Below are 21,517 nucleotides of genomic sequence, written 5' to 3'. Positions count from 1 at the left end.
GCCAAGGGTACTCCCAACATTTAGAACTTAAAAAGGTGTCTTGAAGGACTTATTAGTTATCTTCAAGTATTATAAGGGCTCTATGTTTAATATAAATTTAGAAACATGAATCAGGACTAATGTGAGGAAGTCACCAGGAGCACATTTCTGTTCAATAAAAGGAAGCACTTTTTAACACTTATAGCTAATGCCATATCTTATGAACATGGAATCACTGCAAATGTTCATATTTTCACCAAGTCACAGACTTTCTAGAAAGGCCTTTTGTATTGGGTAGGACTTATTCTATATAAATTCCAATATCTTTTCAAGATTTAAGACTCAATGTTCATCCTTCAATTTTTGTTTTCATGATGGTTTTCCTTATTCAACAATCTTCAGAAGGTGCCTATTTGCCTCAAGATAAAATCCAAATGCCTCTGATTAACTTTTTAAAACTTCCTTGACTTTGCCCTAACTTACAACTTCATCTACCTTTGTGATTATGAATTCTCCGCTCTAGTAAGGCTGCTTCTTCCTTCTCTACCACAGAAAAATGTTCATCTTGTCTTCTTACCTTTTCTTATCTCCTTGCCTGAGAGATCCAGTCCCTTTTCTTTCACTATTAAAGGAGTTAGAAACTCAAGGAAAAGCTTTGCCCTTTTTCTCTAGGACACAATCTATCTGACTCTTCTGAACTGCCATTGTGGTAATATAACATGTTAACTCATGTTAACAATCACATATTGAATTTTACGTTGTAGTGTGTTATTATGTTACCACTTCATAAGTGCATATCTCATCCTCTCAACAAGAATTTTATTCATTGTAATAGATACAGTTTATTGAGTTCTTACTTTGTTCCATTATCTTCTTATCTCAAATCCTCATAAAAACCTCCTGAAGGTAGGTGTAGAAGCTCTCATCGCCTCACCCACATTCCCTTGTCACTCACCATTCTAGTGCATGGCCATGGAATCTCCCTGGTAACTCTCTGGGAGCTTTGCTTTCTCTCACCTGTGAGCATGGGATATCTCAGAAGTGCAGCGAGTTAAAGAATCTAGGAGCAGCCTTCACCAAAGGTGGAAGAGTGTTGGGGGATAAGTACCTCAGCTTCCTCACTCCTCAGGTAGTATAACTCTGAGGTGTGTTTAACAAGATTTCCCCTAGTTCCCCATCGGATTGAGCTCCCACCCCTTGCCCACAGTGATTACCTACTTGATGACATACCCTTTATTGGCTTCCTTCCCTTCCCTGTCTCACTTCCCTCTGCAGTGGGGTTTCTTGGGATGATCTCTCAAATAATTTATAATCCAATTCTAGTCTTGGGGTCTGATTCTGGGGGAACCCAACCTCACAATAGGTATTGCTATCCACACAGGTAACAGATGAGAAAACTAAGACTCAGAGAGGTTAAGCAACTTGACCAGAGTTATAGAGCTAGCAGTGGCAGAGGAGGGATTTAAATACAGTCTCTCTGTCCAAGCAACTCAGGTTGGGAGCTGATTTACTATCTACGTTATCATACTGTAACGCTCTGTGAACACTCAACAAAGAATCTGTCAAGTGACTATAAAAACCATAAAGATTTCAAGTCAGTTTAGCTTTTCTTTCCCTAATATCATTTATCTTAGTGTTAAATGCTGCATTTATTTATTAGATGATTAAATGTTTGCCTCACTCTAAATTGTATGATCCATGAGAGCAAGGACCATGCCTATTTTGGCTCAGCATTGTTTCCTTGGAACTTAATAAATATTTGTAAGTGGAAGGAAAGACGTAATGGAAGCCATGAGTAAGCAGGAATCATGAGATAGAGAGGTGTGGAGAGAGGGGTGGTTGGGGGTGGTTGGTACTGGGGAAAGAGTCAGAATCAGTGGCTGTGTTGAGCAGAGAAATAGAATGTAGGAGTGACAGGGCTCTTGAGCCATGGGAATGGTGGCCCCACTAAAGGAGATAATAACATGGTCCCCATTCTTCAGACATGACCACAAGCATGGCTGTTAGTGATATTACGGTTCCCTATGAGACTAGACGTTTTGTTGGGGGACAGTTTGCTTGTCCTACCTTACTTCCCCAGGAATCCTTATAATAAACCTTCATCACTTAAGGCGAATCGACCACACCTTTGGAACTCAAAAGCTTACAGATCTGTCCGTTGAAGATAATAATATTGTCATACTTTTTCAGAGTTGTGAAAGAGACAGTGCACAAGAGAACACTTTGACAACTTTAAAATTTTCTATCAGTACAAATATAAGGCATGAATTTTGTACAACTTTTAATAAAACAAAACATATTATCAGATTATTTCTTCACAAATGCCATTGTAATACTCATGATAGTTTTTCTTGAATTTTTCCCATTTGGTTGTCAATGAGCTATTTTATGTCCAGTGCATAACCACTTTTGCTTCTATCCTATTATTTAGCTGAAAATACATGTTAAAAAAAAAGACAAAATATATTTGAATCAAGCAATAAATAGTCCTAGAAAGTCACTCCCTCTGGTCAGCATTGCTCCAATGATAATATTCATGACTGGGAAATGAGTTCTCATCCCAGCCACACCATGATTAACACTGAATAAGCTTCTTAGCCATTTGTGCTAAATAGCCTTAGTTAGGTCATAGAATAGGATAACTTAAATACAAAATGACTCAAGTGTAACAAACAACATGCCTATATTTAACAGAAGTAAATTCTTCATCACGGGGGTTCTCAAACCCTGGTGTAAGTAGCACTGTCAGTGCCAAGCCCCTACCCTTTGGCATTCACCTGTTCTACGCAGGCAGTGGTCTCTCACTGCAGACACCAGTTCCTTTCTACCTGTGGGCTTTCTCTAGCCAGGGGAGATGCTCAGGCTGCACACAGGGCAGTCTGGAGGTGTTGGAAAGGAGATGCTTTCAGAAGCAGCCCTCAACCAATGACAAACAGGAGCTCAAGAATAAAAACCAGTTTCAGTGTCCTTCAGGTGTGCCAAGTCTCAGGGGAGTTCTGTGCTATCTCCCCCCAGAGCTCCCCGGTAGGATCGAGCCCCAGCTGCTCTTAGCAGTAACCAGCTCCTTAACGCATCTTGTATTAACTTCCTTCCCTTCCCTACTCTCCTACTGAAATTTCCCGGGATCACCTCCCAAATAAACAACTTAACACTCAAGTCTTAGTTTCAGAGTCTGCTTCTGGGGAAACCCAAACTAGGATACCTGGTCTGCAAACCAATGCCAATTTTAAAAAATCTATGGGAAAATGAAAAAGAAGGACATAATATACCATGCACATTTCATGAAGCTAAATTTATGTAATTCAAAAGACTGCTTTTTTTCTGAAATTATTTCTTTCCCTTTTCTTTTTTGTTTTTTCCCTCTCTCGCTTCCTTTCTCTCTCCCTGTCCCCTATTCCCCGACCCCACTTTTCACTATTTCTGCTAGAAATGTCTTTTCCTTTTATGAAATAGAGTTGTAGGAAATGGTAGTTAATAATAACAAAATACTCCTCACTTCACAAAATTCATAATTCAGTAGTCTCTCAATTTTGTTGAAGCTTTAGTAGGCTGTAAAATCCAGAAATCTGGAAGTTACTGCTTTACTACATGTTATATTTCATTGTTATTTTCACAGTTAAAGAATGAAGAGAAAGTTAAAATATTAAAAAGTTGTGTTAAGATAACAAGTGAAACTGAGTTCTTCAAAAATGTGAATTAAGGAATTATTATAGTTAGAAATATCTTAGAAAGGTAGTTTTAGTTAGGTAAAGTTACATTACTCACAATTTCTTTTGATGTACTTAAAACTCACCTTATTTTATCTATAATTATCTCAAGGCTCTATTTAACCCTTTCATTGTATAGTTACTTTAAAGCCTATTAAAAAGGTTTGTGTATTTGATGTACTAACTAAATTCAGAGATGAATGGGTTACTGGGAGATTCTCAGGTAGACCCAAGAATGCAACCTGAATTAAGAGACTTTGCAAGATTCCTAAGGTGAAGAGGCCAAAGGTTAGTTGGATTCCATGACTGTGTTTCAGGTGGTATTTAAATTGTTACAGACAGAGGCAAAGAATGGGAGTGTAATGATGAGGAGAATGTGAACTGGAGTCCTATACCACCTTGAGTCCCCCATTTCCCTTGCCCTGAAACCATTCCACTTCCTTTTCTCTCTTACTTCTAGCATGGAGCACTCACTATCATGTAAAGGAACCAGGTGCAGAAAGGAAAAATAGAACTACTCCTGGCTAGAGGAAACTAGTAGGCAAAGAAAAACAGACTAGAATTGATGAAGGGGAAAAATTTCTGATATAGAATAATGAAAAATCAGCAAAATAAAGACCAAAGGATAAAACTAAACTGAATAATAAAAAATAAAGACATTTTTCTACTCTTCTTTCAAGAGAAGCGATATTTAGATCTAATTGATCTAAGCTCCTTTAACCATATGTAAGTTTAAATGTTTTAAGAGGGGTCCCAATAATTTTCTTTGAAGTTTATTTTACTGCCTCAGAGATCGTACTATTCTTTAATTTCTCCATGGTGTTTATAATTTTCATCAAGCTTAGTTATTATACCACATACTGTAATCATCTGCAGAGCTATTTACTTTTCATCAAAATAACTTCCATTAACCTGTATCTCCTCAATGTTATTTGCTCAAAACATCTCCCTAATAAGGAAATTTGTGCTCTTGAAAATTTTAAGATGAGGTCAACAAATTCAGTAAGGATATTAGGGGTTAGGAGTAAAGGCTTCTTTTCAAAATTCTGAGGTCAATGAAACCTTTTGACACTCTTTAGAGAAACTTGGAGGCCTATTTGTTTAGCTGAGTATGCACTAGGGCATGAAACACAATAACACTCTTTATCACTTCTTGCTCAGTTTTCCCTTCAGAAACTACTCAGATATTTGATCTAAATTCCTTGAGTTTCTCTAAAATTGTATTACTGAGTCAGAGTTACCTTTTCACATATTGAGTTATCAAAACTGCAAAATGTTTTGGAATGTATTACATTCATATTTGAGTGGCCAGTAAAATCAGAATGAGCCAAATTCATTTTTTAAAAAGTTGTGTTCAGATTCTTTTCACCCATGTCTTTGCCCAGCATTTCTGATTGTTTACTCTTCATTAAATACTATGTTTAATTCCATATCTGGAATAACTTTTCTCAAATCACAGATATCAAAAATTGTTTTACTAAAAGTAAAAGCTATTTTGAATTTTCCTCTTTTCTTTTGTATACTGTTTTTCAGCGCCTCCCTGTTTAATATTATCTGTGAATTTAATTAACAGACTGTTTACATCCCTTTGTTAACTAATGTTACATAACACCACACTTAACACCAGTCCCAGCAGAAACCCTGTAATGCCTCTCTCCAAATAAATATTTCATAAGTTTTTGTTTTTTTTAAAATTTTCTTCAGTTTTTAACTCATGAAACTTCAAGGAGTGTATCTATGTCAGGCAATTCAGGGGCTTGGAAGAAAAGGAAAGGGAAACAGAAGAAACTGAGACAGAAATTAGCAGAAAAACAAAAACAAAAACATGAGACTATAGAGACTATAAATGAGGGGCAGGTCAAGGTGAATAGAGAAAGAAAAAAGGCAATAGACAAAAAGAAAGGAGGTAAAACATTTAGCCCTTTTGGAAAAAATTAAAAGTCAGTGAAGATAGAAGACTGATTTGAGATTAAGGAAATACACAAAGAATAGTAAAGATCAAGGCCTAGATCCATCCAATAAATGGAGTATATAAAAAAAATTTGAAAATATCTCATCAAAAATATTTGGTAATCTCTTTAGATGAAAAGGACAACACTACTCTAAGACTGAATATAATGTAAGATATTGGTATTAGGTTGATACACAAATAGACATAGTAGATCTCACTGGTTGAGCAATTGATGTCTAAAGATGTGAGCTGATCTAATCCAGGATTTGTTAAAAGAATGGAGACCTGTTCAAAGCAGTTGGCAAGGATGCATAGCATTGGGCTAGGCAGTAGGATAGACCACAGGTTGTATCTGCAGTATACCTTTGTAGTAACTAGAAAACAATATAAATCAGTATGTAATTGGTATTGGACTACATTAAATATTGGCCTTTAGATGCTAAAGAATTTTCAAAAAAGGGGAAGGACATAATTCCACAAATCAGAGTAGTGAATCTGACCTGGAATCTCAGGCAGAATACCTATGGTGTGTGAGCACTTAGAAAATATCAGTGATAACCCAGAGCTGGTGATTACCTACCAGTCCAATGTCCTACTTTCAAAGGCTGGGATGGTGTTGCATACCATTTTCTTGTTTAGCATACTGTAATATAGCGGTTCTTAAACTTAAATGTGCAAATCTTGGAGGGCTCGTTAAAACACAGATTACTGCATTTTCTGATTCGGAGGGTCTAGGGTGGGATGGGGTCCAAGAATTTGCATTTCTAACAAGTTCCTAGGATATTGCTGGTCTGAGACCACTCTTGGGATTAGTCAGTCCATCTTCACTCTCCCAGGTAGTATACTGCATAAGAGGTGAGCAGAATGAAGGAGTCCTTAGGATTACTGGTAATCGCATTGTCACTGATTTGGCAAATAGGGTTATGGAAACAGCTATTTCTAAAGGAAAATGTCTTGAGTGCACCTTGCCACCTCGTTTACTGGTCTTTTCCTTTTTCCCTTGGCCTCTATTTCAGACCCTTCCCATCCTTAATGTGCTTCTTGTTGGTTTGACTATCCTTAGCAGAGAAAATATTGATCTCAAAGATCAATATTTAATGGTATTTAATGTGGGATTCCTCCTGGGAGAATGCAAAATATAAGAATAATATATGAATCCAAAAGGGCAAATCACAGATAATGGAATTTCAAAAAATGGGAATGATTCCTCCACCTATGTTTATACATATTCCAGTAGAAAAGACAAAACAAAAACCATTCTCTTCGGCTATATTGAGTGAAATTTCAGTTTATTGATAATTTTTGAAACCATACATAATTGTAACTGACACTTTGGGACCTTCTTGACATCTGCCAGTTGAAAGTGCTCTGTGCATTCACATGTACATCGTGGAGTGTGCCCTGCCGTGTTTTGCACACAAACGAGGACAAAAGCGCCTTGATTAGTGATGTCTGGGGCACCTCTCCTCTCCACACCTTATTAGCTACCCAACAGACTTGCAATGGCAAGGTAGTGTGTGTGAAAGGGAGAAAGAAAAAGAGAAAGGGAATAGAGGGGGAGAGTGGGAGAATGAAACAAAACGTGTATGGTGGTAGAAATCTGACTTCAAACAACCACTATTTCTACTAAAATTCTTAGCCCTCCCCATATGGCCCCCATTATCCATTTCGCTTTCTTTGAGTTTCAGAACCCAGTTTTTAAAATTTCATTTTATTTTTTAGCTTGTAAGAGTCATATAGTAATTCATACTATGAAAAGAAAAAGGAAACAGTAACAGTACGGTCTCGACCTTCCAAGCGGGCCGCCCTCTCCAACCCCCCACCTCCGAGGGCCTTGAATGTCTGGTTTCTGCGCCGCCGGCCAGGGGTGTTTGTTCCACCGGTCAGGAAGCAAGGAACTGGCTTCGCGGCATCTTCCTTTCCCTCTCCCCGGTCCTCCCTCTTCAAGCCCTCCTTGTCTCTCCCGTCTCTCCTGTTTTCACCGCGCTGAGCGGCCGCATGCTTTGGACCCACTCCTCCCCTCCTCCGCCTCACCGGCCCTTCAAACAAAGCCCAGGGAGGCCGGAGCGCGAGAGATGCGACCACGCCGCCACGCGCTCCACCCGGAGCGGGACAGGGAGCGCGGCCGCGCACCGCGCGTCCCCGCCGCTTCCTTCCCTCCTGACTCTTCCTTTTCCTTCTCCAGGCCCAGCCCCCCCAACCCCCGCGCCGGGAAGGCGCCTGCGCAGGAGCTGCCCTCTCCGTCCTCCTCCCCCGCCCTTCCTTCCCTCTGCTCCTCCTCCCGTGCCCCGCCTTCCTTTCTCTCTCGTCGATTTCACTGAGCGCTCCAGGTTGGGAGCAGTTCAGTCCGTTTCCCCACTACCCCGCCCCCCTTCCTCTTTTCTCCCCACCCCTCGCGTCTCAGCCCGGTGGAGGATGAAGCGGCTGCAGTGGCCCCAGCCCCAGCAGCGGCACCGGCGGTGGCTGCGGTGGGGGTGGCCGGAACTGGGGTGGTGAAGAAGCGGTGGCGGCGGCGGCCGTGGCGGTGGCTGAAGGAGCAGCAGCCGCCCCAGCCGCTTCCCCTGTGCTTCCCTTCCTCTTGCGTACAGTCAGGAAGTTTTTCGCTTCTGTGCATGTGTATGTGCGTGAGTGTGGGTGTGTAAGGTGAAGATTTGGGCGGCGTTTGTGCAGGCGTTGGGTTTTTTGCCCACTTCTCTTCCCGTAACCCGGGTAGCTCCCGAGCCTGGGCTGTGGCCCGAAGAGGGGGCGCGGCGGCGGGCTCTCTCCTTTTGTTGTTGTTTCCTCCGCCTGGGGAGCTGAAGAGGGGACGCGCCTGGGTGGGGCGGCTCGGAGCCCGGGCCTGGTGGCCCCCGGGGCTCCCGGGCGGGCAGGGTAGGGCAGAGTAGAGCGGGCTTCAACATGATGGCGGCCGAGGCCGGCAGTGAGGAGGGCGGCCCGGTCACCGCCGGGGCAGCAGGAGGCGGCGGGGCCGCGGGCTCCAGTGCCTATCCGGCAGTGTGTCGGGTGAAGATACCCGCCGCCCTGCCTGTGGCAGCCGCCCCCTTTCCTGGGCTGGCGGAGGCTGGAGTGGCCGGGACTCTGGGTGGCGGAGCCGCTTTGGGGTCAGGGTTCCTGGGACCCGGGTCTGTGGCGGGGGCACTGGGGGGAGCCGGACTGTCAGGGGGAGGTGCTGCTGCTGGCGTGGCTGGTGCTGCCGCCGCCGGACCTGGCGGGGAGATGGCTCTCACCAAGGGGACCACTTCGTTGCCTGCTGAGACCTTCGGGGCAGGCGGCGGATTCCCTCCTTTGCCGCCTCCTCCTCAGCTGCCCCCTTTGGGCGCGGGCCTGGGAACAGTAGACGAAGGTGACTCTCTGGATGGACCAGAATACGAGGAGGAAGAGGTGGCCATCCCGCTGACCGCTCCGCCAACTAACCAGTAAGTCAAGACCGGTGTTTTGGGGGAAGCTGACTCCTGGAAAGAAGTGGGAAAACATGCCTCGTTCTTTCAGCTGTTACTCGTTGTGAAAAGTTTTGAAGCTTAGGGTTCTGTGCATAGGGATTTAATTTGATCACTCATCTTCCCTACAGGCACACTCCCTGGCGGCTTGGTATATTTATTGGTCCTCTGGGAAGATGTAAAGTTTTAAAGATGGGAAGCATGGGAAAATGTGTATCCAGTGAGAACCGGATATGGTTCTGCCCCTTTCAAATTGAGGTGGCGTCCTGGGATTCAGCTGAGCTTGCAGCTACCAAGGCAGTCGTAGTCTATTTTAACCTGGTTGTGTTCCCTGTTGAAGCTAGATGACTAGTGAGAAGCTTGGAATACAAGCATTTAAATGAATATTGTGTTAATATCATTCGAAACATGCATTGGTCAGAATGCTTTGTTTTTGTTGCACCGCAAATCCCAGCTTCTGCCTGTTGAAAGCATTGCGGTGCAGGAAAGTCTTTGGATCACTTTTGAAAACGTGGGTCAGCGAGAAAGGAAAGGAGTTCTGTTAATTACAGGTGTGGTTAAGGGCTCATACTCCAACAATATTTGTAACTTGTGCCGTAGAATTCCCATTTATTAATATTAGTGTAATTCTTCTATAAGTTGAAGCTTTCTAAGCACAATATTGGAGCAAAACAAAATTAATAGTGTGCTTCCCTTCAACACTTTGTTGGTGGCAAATACAGTATTCTATTTGAAAATTAATTTTGACAGTCTACTGCGGAATATATATGACAAATGACTTCTATATATAGTACCTCCCCCTTGTTCTCTTCATAAGTGAACTTAGGTATGTATTTATAAAGCTGGACCTTGATGAGAGGAAAATGTTGATGGGAATAGTAGGTAAAACTTGCTTTATAGATCCCTCATATCTGTCTTAATTTTCCTTTAGAATTTTGACAACCTTGGTGAGTATCAGAAGAAGAAAGATTTGGTTTCTGTGTTGACAATCAATCTAGACAATTGCAGGTTTTTTTGTTTTTTCGTGGGTTTTTTTGTTTGTTTGTTTGTTTTTTGTTTTTTTGATAATCTTCTTTGGAAGATTTAGAAAGGACTTAATGAATTAGGACATTTTTGACTTAAGGCTACATCTTTTGATGGAAAAGTAAAGTTAGTCTTACTTAGGTCAGCCATGGTATAGGGGTGTTGTATTCCTTTTGTATTATTCATTGTGAGTTCAATTTTTTGGTCTGATTTTATACCAACTTATCATTTCACATTTGTGTACTGCAGACTTTTCTGAAGGTGTTCTGAGAGTCTTAAAAATTTAAAATATACTGCACTGTTGACACACCTTCAAGCCTTTTTGAAAAAATCACTTAAGGGTCCTGTGGTTATGATAAAGTGCAACTTTTCATTATGAAAGAATATAGTCTTATGCCAGTTATTAACTAAATTGAATTAGGCATATTTAGTATATTGCAGTTTTAAATATTTTTAAAGATAGAATTTATTTTGTAGAGCAGTTTTAGGTTCATGGCAGAATTGAGCAGAAAACACATAGTGTTCCCATTAAATTTTTAATAATAAACATGAGTGAGTATATAGGAAAAATTATGTTTCTGAGAAGTCCATTGTGAGATTTTCATCATTATTGTTTGTATTTGGGAATAAAAATATTATTTGTGTGACTGTGTATATGAGAATTGTACCTGTTCTAAAAGGTATCCTCCATTTCTAGTATGTTTTTTAAATTTGCCACTGAGAAGTACAAATTTCCCCTCTTTTCTTTATCTTAGATATCAACCCAGAGTCACTGGAGGCAATACAGTGTAGTGGTTAAGCGTGCAAATTCTGAAGTTAGACAAGATTTGGGTTGGAATCCTGACTCTGCTACTTACTAGCTGTGTGATCTTGGAAAGGTCAGTTTCCCCATCTGTAAAATGGGGACAATAATGGTGTCTCCCTCATATGGTCGTTTTTAAGGTTAATGAGAACCCCCTGAACATATTCAGCACAGTACCTGGCACATAGTAAGTGTTCAATAAATTAGTAGTCTCCCCAAATAATAATATATAATTTTATTGTCATTAAATTGACTACCAATTCTATTGCTATAGGAACTCCCTTACTAATAGCTATTTGAGAGAATGTTTTGAACTCCGAAGGCCTGTCTACCATGATTGATTATATCAAAAATTTTATTTTAAATTCATAAAGGCTTCTAGCAGGCTAAGCAGGTTTAGAGATGGAATTCAAGTGTTTTCTATAAATTCCTATTTTTAAATGAAAAGCCTTAACGACTTTGTTAAATAATGTCAAATCTTTCATAAAGTATTGAAGAAATGCTTTTGGATTAATATATGATTACTAGTGACTGGTCACCTTAGTTATTGATAGCATGATATTAAGGAGGTTCAGGTCATAGGATCGAGTCCACAGTGGTTTGTTAGATAGACCAGGGTTCCCTGGTCATGGAGTTCAACCATGTGTCCCGCTGGTTCAGTGCTGTTGGTCACAAGAGAGTCAAGTGACAATATGTAGATAGACCAGTGCAAATATAATAACACTATTAATATTTTGTACCTTGTTTTTCTGTGTGCATGATGAATCATTAGTCTCATGTTTATTACTGAGCATTTTCATTAGTTGGGTTAAGGCCAGAAAAGTTTGTATAATTGGAACTATTACATATATTTGAATATTCTTTTTTTTTTTTGCACATTTTGAGGAAAAAATTTTAAAAAGAAAAAAAATTCTCCCCATATATTTTTATGCTATAAAAGGTTCTGTATCTAAAGCTGCTAACAAATTTTTTTTTCAAGAGAGAGAAAAGTTAAATTAAAGGAGTTTGTCACTGGTACTCCCTGTATTATGTAGCTGCTTTTCGTGGTCCTTGTTATTTCTTTCTCTTTTCCCCAGGGGTGAGGGGTGATAAGAAAGGAGAATAGTTCCCTTAGTCCACCATCAGTTATGTATAGAGAGTTTTAACTATGAGCCTGCAGTAGCAGGAGGCTGTTGGGCTGAATCCACCTGACAGATATATATTGCTTGCTCGTAGTGTATTTGGAGCATTTAGTGATTACTTGCCACCATTTAAAAATAGGAAAAGTTCATGTTTAAGAAGTCTCGATTTCTAGCATCCCTTGAGAAATCACAGGAGTTGGCTCCACCTGGTTGCCGTTCCTGCTTGAGAGTAGATTTCTGGAGCCGAGTAATGATGGCCCCATTTAGGTGACTTCTGAGCTCTACAGTTAGCTGTGGTTTCTACCAGGCCTGCTTTGCCTTTGATGTTATTTGCCTGGCATCTGGCCTAACTAAAACGCAGGTTTTCTCAAGCCTGAAAGTTGAAGAAAAAAGAAATAAGGAGTGTAAATAATACCTTTCTTTTCCTTAAGAGTCATCTTACTGTTTCTACAAAAATAAAATCATTCTTAAGTCAGATAATTGTTAAATGTTAGTACTAAGACATGTAGCATTCATTAACTTTGTCACCGATTGCATTGTAACTCTGGGTGAGTCATTATTTCTTAATAAAAACGGGGGTGAGAATTGAAGAGATTAGTTATGGACAAAGTGGTTTCTGACCAGGACCAGATATTTTTGCTATATGAGTAGTAGAGCAATGTAGTAGGAGCTTAATTTAAGGGATACAACAATGAGTAAGATACCCCTTTTCTTAATGAGTCTCTCTTCCAGGAGAGTTTTAGATCTAGTAGAAAGTTAAGTAACCAATTACTGTCATTCAGGCTAGCTTAAGATAAATCTCATGAGTGAAGTATGAGCAAAGGGTCATGGGGGTTAAAAGAATAAGATATTTATATAATTAGGACCAGTAAAGTCTTAGAGGAAAAGTAGCAGGTATGTTTTCAATGTGGCTTAATTTATTCTGAACAAGAGGTAATTGGTTCCTATGCCCTTTGCCTAAGGATTCTGTCAGGTAAAAAAGAATTCCGAATTAATGTGTATAAACTTCTGACCTTTAGTGAGGAGTCGGTCCTACTGAACTCTTAGTTACTTACCTGTGGTCTGGGGTAGGTTGAAGGGGGCGCCTATAGTTACTGAGAATACACAGCACTACCAAAGGCTTGAATTGGTTTGGATCATTGATTAGCCACTCTAGGGAAACCAGGCAAACATTATCGACAGAGCCAAAAAAAAGACCCAAAAGCCAAAACAACAGCAACAAAAAAACCTGACAGGGGTAAATTAGGAAGAAGAAGGGGAAAATAAAGAGGTCTTTTGGTTGCTTTGCTCCCTATCTCTTTACTAGCCATTAGGGAAATGAGAGAATGAATGCCTTTAGAAGCAGCTCAGATACACTCCAAACAGTACCTCGGTGGGGGCAGGTGATGGAACTTAGAGCGATTATTGTCAGGTATTACTGATGACATTTCTTGGTTGCTTACTACCTAACAGGAACTGTTCTAATTGGTTTCCATGTGTTGTTGTAGTTGCCTATTGCTTCACTGCAAAACTTAGTTGTTGAAACATTTATTTGCTCTTGATTCTAAAATTTGGGCAGGGCTTGTTGAGGACTGCTCCATGTGTCACCTGTTGGCTATAATGTCCAAGATAGCTTTTTAACTCATAAGTTTGGTACCTCAGCTGGGATGGCTGGAACAGCTGGTGGATAGCTGGGCATCTGTGTGTGTATGTGTGTATCTGTGTCCATGTCTCCCCCCACACCAACCTCTTCATTTCATTAGCTTGAACTTCTCCACAGCATGGTAGATGGGTTCCATGAAGGAGCATTCCCAGAGGTCAGGCCTCACCATGCCAACACTTATTAAGCCTCTCTGTTCTTCATGTTTGCTAACGTTCCAATGGCCAATGCTAATCACGTGAGTCAGTCTAGATTTAGTGTGGGAGTGGGCTATAAAAGGGCACCAATACTGGAAGGTGAGATTTCTTGGGGGCATCAGAGTAACTGCCTACTGCATGTATTATTCATTTACAAGCAAATATTAAATAATATTAGAATACTAGTGGTTAGGGAGAGCGTGGGAGAAAGGGCAAGTACTTTGAAGTTTTTCCCTTAGGGTCTACATGGTAAATTGTCTTTCTTCGAATGGTCCAAATATCCCCACAGTATATTTTGCTTCTGACCACCATTATCTTAATTTTAAACCAAAGATACTGAATATGGATGTTGGTTATGGCTCATTGTTTGAATATGCATATGTATGTATGGTAGGTGTGTTATCTTGAAATCACCTGCAGTACATTTCAGCTGTGGGCTAAATAAAAAATAGTTGTTATCAGGTGAAATTTATGGATAACTTCTCCATATGTCTAATCACATCTCAGTGGGATTTGGGGTATGCTTTTAGGTGTTCCAGTGATTACATGATTTTGTGAGTAAAACAATGAACATTGGGGGGGGACAGAAAGAAATATAAAAGAAAGTACAATGTAGCTGGACAATAAGGCATTAATGATATAGAAATTAGATGATAAAATTAATCTACGGACACATTGTACTAATTTTTCAAATTAGAGGATAGTTTTGGAAGAGTTGAAAGAATGAGAGTGTATGAAAGTGATTTTGAAATTTAATACTGTAATTCTCTTTCACTAAAGTTTTATCGAAAGTTTGATTAGCTTTTGTAGCATCAGTATTTGATGTTATAGTAGTCCCCCTTTATCCACGGCTTCACTTTCCACGATTTCAGTTGCTCTTGGTTGACCATGGCTCAAAAATATTAAGCGGGACATTCCAGAAATAAGCAATTCATGAGTTTTAAGAACTGTACACCTTTCAGAGTAGTGTGATGAAATCCTGCTCCATCCTGCCCAGACATGAATCATACCTTTGTCCAACGTATCCTGCCATCACTTAGTGGTCCTACCTTGGTCGTCAGATTGACTGTTGCACTATCACAGTGCTTGTGTTCAAGTAAGCCTTATTTTACTTAATAATGGCCTCAAAGCGCAAGAGTAGTGATGTTGGCAATTCGGATATTCCAGAGAAACTGTAAAGTGCTTACTTTAAGTGAAAAGGTGAAAGTTTCCTACTTAATAGGGGATGAAAAAAATCATATGCGGAGATTACTAAGATCTACAGTAAGAACGAATCTTCTATCTGTGAAATTGTGAAGGAAAAAGAAATTCATAATAGTTTTGCTGTTGCATCTCAAACCTGCAAAAGTTATGACCACAGTGTGTGTGATAGTGCTTAGTTGAGATGGAAAAGGCGTTACATTTTACAGAAAGATATCTTGAGAGAGACTACATTCACTTAATGTTTATTACAGTATATCGTTATAATTGTTCTATTTTATTATAGAACATATAATAAATGTTATTGTTATTGTTGTTAATCTCTTACTGTACCTAATTTATAAATAGGTATCTATATATGGGAAAAATAGAGTATGTATGGGATTCGGTACTAATTTGAGGTTTCAGGCATGCCTGGGAGTCTTGGAATGTATCCCCTGAGGATAAGAGAAGACTACTGTGTAATCAGGAGAGTGATATGCATAGATACATAGTATTTCAGTGAAAGAGGAAACTCTTTCATTGACCATTGCAGAAGCAGACTCAGGTAGAGTGGCTTGCTTAAGGTCGGATAGCTAGGTGGATCTGGGACAGAATCCAGTTCCCATGATTTTTCAGATATGTTTAGATTTGAGTAAGATTTAATTAATTTTTGCGAGGGGAGGAAGTGGAAAGGCAGAGGCCCATTACTGAGTAATCATTTACTATATTCTAGGCACTTTACATAGGTTATCTCATTTAATTCTCATAACTATACAGTGAGAATAGATATTATCCACATTTTTTTTTGTTGAGAAAACTGGTAGAACTGGAATTCTAATGCAGATACTCTACTTGTTCCATTCCAGTGCATATAATACACACATATATACGTGCACCCATACAAAACTTAATATACTCCAGGACTGGCTAGTCATTGGGTGTTATGGACTGAATTATATCTCTCCAAAATTCATAGGTTGAAACCCTAACCCCCAGTGTGACGGTGTATGGAGTTAGGACCTTTAAGGTGGTAATTAAGGTTAAATGAGGTCATAAAGGTGGATCCATAATTCTATAGGACTGGTGTTCTCGTATGAAGAGGAGGAGACAAATGGGAGCACATGTGCACAGAGAAGAGGCCATATAAGTTCACAGTGAGAAGGTGGCTATCTATAAGCCAAGGAGAGATGCCTCACTTAGAAACCAACTCTGTTGGCACCTTAATCTTGGACTCAGCCTCCAGAACTGTGAGAAAATAAATTTCTGTTGTTTAAGCCATCTAGTATATGGAATTTTGTTATGATATCCTGAGCTGACTGATACACTGCATAAACCTGCATCTTTAAAAATGGCTTTGAGGATTTGGAGCAGATTAAACGCTCATTTACTACTTGAGAAACAGGGTCTTCATTCTTTTATTTCCTATTTTTCACTGTAGGAAAGAAAAACTTTCCTTATACTTTAGCTTCATTCTTCATGAGTTCTTGACTTAACATCTCCTCTTTTGGCTATACTTGTGTTGAAAGATGGAAAACATTTAAATGCATGTCTGATTATTATAGTGTGAAAAGATCCTACACAAGACCGTGGGTGGTAGCTCTAGACAACCTATGGGAGAGACATTACTCCAGCAGATTTTCAGTATTCACTCTGTGTTCATTGTTGTTAACATTCAGTGTTACTTTTAAGATTCCTTTCTCTTATGTATCTGTCTCTAGCTAAGGGAAAGAACTAGAGATCCGTCTCAGTTCTTTTAAGTCTTCTTTGTAGGTATAGCCCACTACACTGGGTTCACAGTTAAGATACTTGTGTAATAGTAGAACCATACCTCTCTTCCATCCATGTCTATCTACCTAAATATTGATTTATCTCTCAGATTTTCCAATTAAACTTCTTATTTTGAGGTAATTGTAGATTCATATTCAGTTGTTAAGAAATAATACAGAGATGTTTCCTTCACCTATTTTTCCAGATATATGGCAATATCTGGTGATATCACAACTAGGAATCAATTTCATTGATATAGTTCATTTATTCAGATTTCACCAGTTCTACATACACTGTGTGTGTGTGTGTGTGTGGTGTTTATTTAAATCTATGCAGTTTTATCACATGGGTAGATTTGTGTAATCATCACCACAGTAAAGATACAGAACAATTTCATTATCCCCAGGATCCCTCATGTTGTCCTTTTATAACTAAACCCACCTTTCTCCATCTTTAACCCCTGACAACCACTAATCTGTTCTTCATTTTGTCATTTCCAAAAGATTATATAAATGGACTCATACAGCTTGTAACCTTTTTTTTTTATTTTGTCAACATCTTTACTGGAGTATAATTGCTTTACATTGTTGTGTTAGTTGCTGTATAACAAAGTGAATCAGCTATACGTATACATATATCCCCATATCCCCTCCCTCTTGCGTCTCCCTCCCACCCTCCCTATCCCAGCCCTCTAGGTGGTCACAAAGCACTGAGCTGATCTCCCTGTGCTATGCAGCTGCTTCCCACTAGCTATTTTACATTTGGTAGTGTATATATGTCAGTGCCACTCTCTCACTTCGTCTCAGTTTACCCTTCCCCCTCCTCGTGTCCTCAAGTCCATTCTCTACATCTGTGTCTCTATTCCTGTCCTTACCCCTAGGTTCTTCAGAACCATTTTTTTTTTCATTTTTTTTTTTCAGATTCCATATATATATATGTGTTAGCATACAGTATTTGTTTTTCTCTTTCTGACTGACTTCACTCTGTATGACAGTCTCTAGGTCCATCCACCTCACTACAAATAATTCAATTTCGTTTCTTTTTATGGCTGAGTAATATTCCATTGTATATATGTGCCACATCTTCTTTATCCATTCATCTGTCAATGGAGACTTAGGTTGCTTCCATGTCCTGGCTATTGTAAATAGTTCATACAGCATGTAACCTTTTGGAATAGCATTTGTCACTGAACACAATTCACTCAAGATTTATTCAAGTTGTTGCTTGTATCAATACTTTGTACCTTTTCGTTGCTGAGTAGTATTCCATGGTATGGATGTACTACAGTTTGTTTAATCATTCACTCATCAGAGAACATTTGGGTAATTTCCAGTTTTAGCTATTATGAAAAAAAGCTGCTATGAACATTTGTGTTTATGTTTTTGTGTGAACACAAGTTTTCATTTCTGTCAGATAAATGTCCAAGAGTGCAACTGCTGGATTGTGTGGTAATTGCATATTGAGTTTTATAAGAAACTGCCGATCTATTTTCTAGAGTAGCTGTATCCTTTTACATTCTTACTAACAATTCATGAGTGATCCTGATTCCCTATGTCCTCACTACTAACCTTTTTTTTTTTTTTTAATAATATGATGAAAGCTTTTATTATTTATTTATTTATTTTTTGGCTGTGTTGGGTCTTCGTTTCTGTGTGAGGGCTTTTCTCTAGTTGTGGCAAGTGGGGTCCACTCTTCATCGCGGTGCGCGGGCCTCTCACTATCGCGGCCTCTCTTGTTGCGGAGCACAGGCTCCAGTCGCGCAGGCTCAGTAGTTGTGGCTCACGGGCCTAGTTGCTCCGCGGCATGTGGGATCTTCCCAGACCAGGGCTCGAACCTGTGTCCCCTGCATTGGCAGGCAGATTCTCAACCACTGAGCCACCAGGGAAGCCCTACTAACCATTTTTTATTTTAGCAATTCTCATAGATGCCTAGTGATATCTCATTGTGGTTTTGATATGCATTTTTCCTAATGATTGAAGATATTGAAACTTTTTATGTGTTAATTTGTTATCTGTATATCCTCTTGGGTGAAATGTCTGTTCATCTCTTTTGCCCATTTTCCAATAGAATTGTTTGTTTATTATTGAGTTTTAAGAGTACTTTATGTATTCTAAATATTAGTCCTTTATCTGATAATGTGGTTTGCAAATATTTTCTCCTATTCTGTACCTTGTCTTTTTCTCCTTTTAACAGGGTCTTTCACAGAGCAAAAGTTTTTAATTTTTATGAGGCTTAAGTTATCAATATTTTCTTCTATAGGTTGTGCTTTTAGAGGCAAGTCTAAGAACTCTTTGCCTAGCCTGGGTCACAAAGATTTTCTCCTATGATTGTTTCCAAAAGTTTTGTATTTTTATGTTTTACAGTTAAGTCCATGATCCATTTTGATTTCTTTTTAATAAAAGGTATGGTTTAGATTGAGGTTCATATTTTTGCCCAGGTATATCCGATTACTCTAACACCATTTGTTGAAAAGGCAAATATCCTTCTTCCATTGAATTGCTTTTGCACTTTCATAAAAAATTAATTGGGCATATATGTGTGGGTTTACTTCTGTGTTCTTTATTGTATTCTCTTGGTCTGTATTTCTCCATTTGCTGATATCACACTCTTGATAACCGTAGCTACATAGTAAGCCTTAATATTGGGTAGAGTGATTTACTTTTCAATATGTTTTTAGCTATTCTAAGACTTGGGTCTTTATGTATAAATTTTAGAACAAGCTTGTCCATGTCTACAGAAACTTTGTTGAAATTTTCATAGGAATTGCATTAAACCTATAGATCAGTTTTGGGAGAACTGACATCTTTACTATATTGGCATGGTATGTTTCCGTTTATTTAGTTCTTCTTTGATTGCTTTAATGAGCATTTTGTAATTTTTAGTATATCAATCCTGTATGCCGATTGTTTAATTTGTACTTAATTTTTTTTGTTTTATTTGGAACAATTTTGTAAATGTTATTACGTTTTTAAGTTTCCACATCATGTTTCTTGTTAGTATATAGACATGCTGATTGATTTTTGTATGTTGGTCTTATATCTTGTGACCTTGCTAAACTTATCTTTTAGTTCTAAGAGACTTTTTACAGATTCCTTGGGATTTTCTACGTAGCCAATCATGTCAACTGCAAATAGGGGCCGTTTTTTTCTTTCTTTCTGATCTGTATGACTTATTTCTTTTTCTTGTCATGTTGCAGTGGCTAGAACTTCTAGTACTATATTGAATGAGAGTGGTGAGAGCAGACATCCTTGCTTTGTTCCTTCCTTGTCTTAGGTGGAAAGCATTTAAATGTATTTTACCATTAAATATGATGTTAATTGTAGCTGTTTTGTGGGGAGAGTGGATAGATACTCTTTATCAAGTTGAGGTTGATCACCTCTCTTCCTAGTTTACTGTAAGTTTTTACCATGAATGGGTGCTGGATATTTTCAAATTCTTTTTTCTGGGTCAATTTATATGATCCTATGATTTTTTCCTTAGCATGTTGAGATGGTAGCTTACACTGATTTTTTTAATGTTGAACCAGCCTTGCATACCTGGAATAAATCTCAGTAGGTTTTGATGTATAATGTTTTTCAAGCATTGCTGAAACTCAGGTTGTTGATGTGTTGAGAGTGTTTGTGTCTAAGTTCATGAGAGATATTGGTCTGTAGTTTTCTTGTGATATCTTTGTCTTGTTTCAGTATTTGAATAATACTGGCCTCATAGTATGGGGTAGGACATGTTCCCTACTCTTCTGTTCTTTGGAAGAGTTTGTGAAGTATTGGTATTAATATTTGGTAGAATTCTCTAGTGAAAACATCTCAGCCTGGGATTTATTTTTCTTGGAGAATTTAAATTATGAATTCATTTAAAATGGTTATAGGGTTATACATCTTACTTATTTTATCTTGGTTGGATTTTGGTAGTAAGTGGGTTCATTTCTTCTGATTTGTCTAACTTAGCAGCGTAAACTTGTTTGCGTTATTACCTAGTTACCCTTTTGATGGCTGTAGAATAGTCAGTGATATTCTCTTTTATTCTTGATACTTGAATTTGTATCTTAACTCTTTTTTGTTTTGTCAGTCTTGTTAAAGCGTTATCATTTCTATTAATTTTTTCAAAGGGTTAGCGTTTTGTTTCATTGATTTTTTTTTCCTTATGGCCTTGTTTTCAATTTCATTGATTTTTGCTCTTATTTTTATTGTTCTTTTTTTCTGATTGCTTTGGGTTTATTTTGTTCCTGTTTTTCTAGTTTCTTGAGGAAGGAATTTAAGATTATTGATTTGAGACTTTCCCTGTTTCCTGGAGTAAGCATTTAATGCTATACTTTTCCCTCTTAACACCTCTTTAGCCATATTCTGCATCTTTTGATATGTTGCCTTTTCATTTTCATTCAGTTCTGTGCTTCTTTTTTTAACTTTACATTGAGACTTACGTTTTGACTCATTATTTAGAAGTGTGTTGTTTAATTTCCAAGTGTTTTAAGATTTACCAGTTGTCTTTCTGTTATTGATTTCTCGTTAGAGTCCATGATGGTCAGAGAACATACCCTTATGATTTCAGTACTGTTAAATTTGTTGAAGTTTGTTTTATAGTCCAGGATTTGGATATGGTCTATCTTGGTGAATGTTCCATGGATGCTTGAAAAAAATGTGTATTTGGCTGTTCTTTGGTGGAATGTTCTATATATGTCAATTAGATTCTTCTGTTTGAGTGTTTTGTTCAGAACT

General features: G+C 38.7%; 2 protein-coding genes across 10 annotated transcripts in view; one reads left to right on the top strand and one right to left on the bottom strand.

Annotated features, from left to right (window-relative positions):
* Positions 1–21,517, bottom strand: part of CCNH (cyclin H) — a 338,048-nt gene that overhangs the window by 195,808 nt on the left and 120,723 nt on the right. The gene's annotated exons all lie outside the window — the stretch shown is intronic.
* RASA1 (RAS p21 protein activator 1) overlaps positions 7,930–21,517 on the top strand; it is a 108,342-nt gene continuing 94,754 nt past the window's right edge. For 3 of the 7 annotated variants that reach the window (XM_082458034.1, XM_082458032.1, XM_082458035.1), the window contains exon 1: positions 7,932–9,053. In XM_082458034.1, the coding sequence (XP_082314160.1) occupies positions 8,536–9,053 (518 nt within the window). In that variant the 5' untranslated portion in view covers positions 7,932–8,535. Of the gene's footprint in view, positions 9,054–21,517 lie in introns of all 7 variants that reach the window. The other 4 variants (XR_014262450.1, XR_014262451.1, XM_082458033.1 and 1 more) reach the window with 2 other exon arrangements.

The sequence above is a fragment of the Balaenoptera physalus genome (assembly GCF_965194825.1).
Source record: "Balaenoptera physalus genome assembly, chromosome: 3".
NCBI classification, from domain to species: Eukaryota; Metazoa; Chordata; class Mammalia; order Artiodactyla; family Balaenopteridae; genus Balaenoptera; species Balaenoptera physalus.
This window is presented reverse-complemented; position numbering and strand designations above follow the sequence as displayed.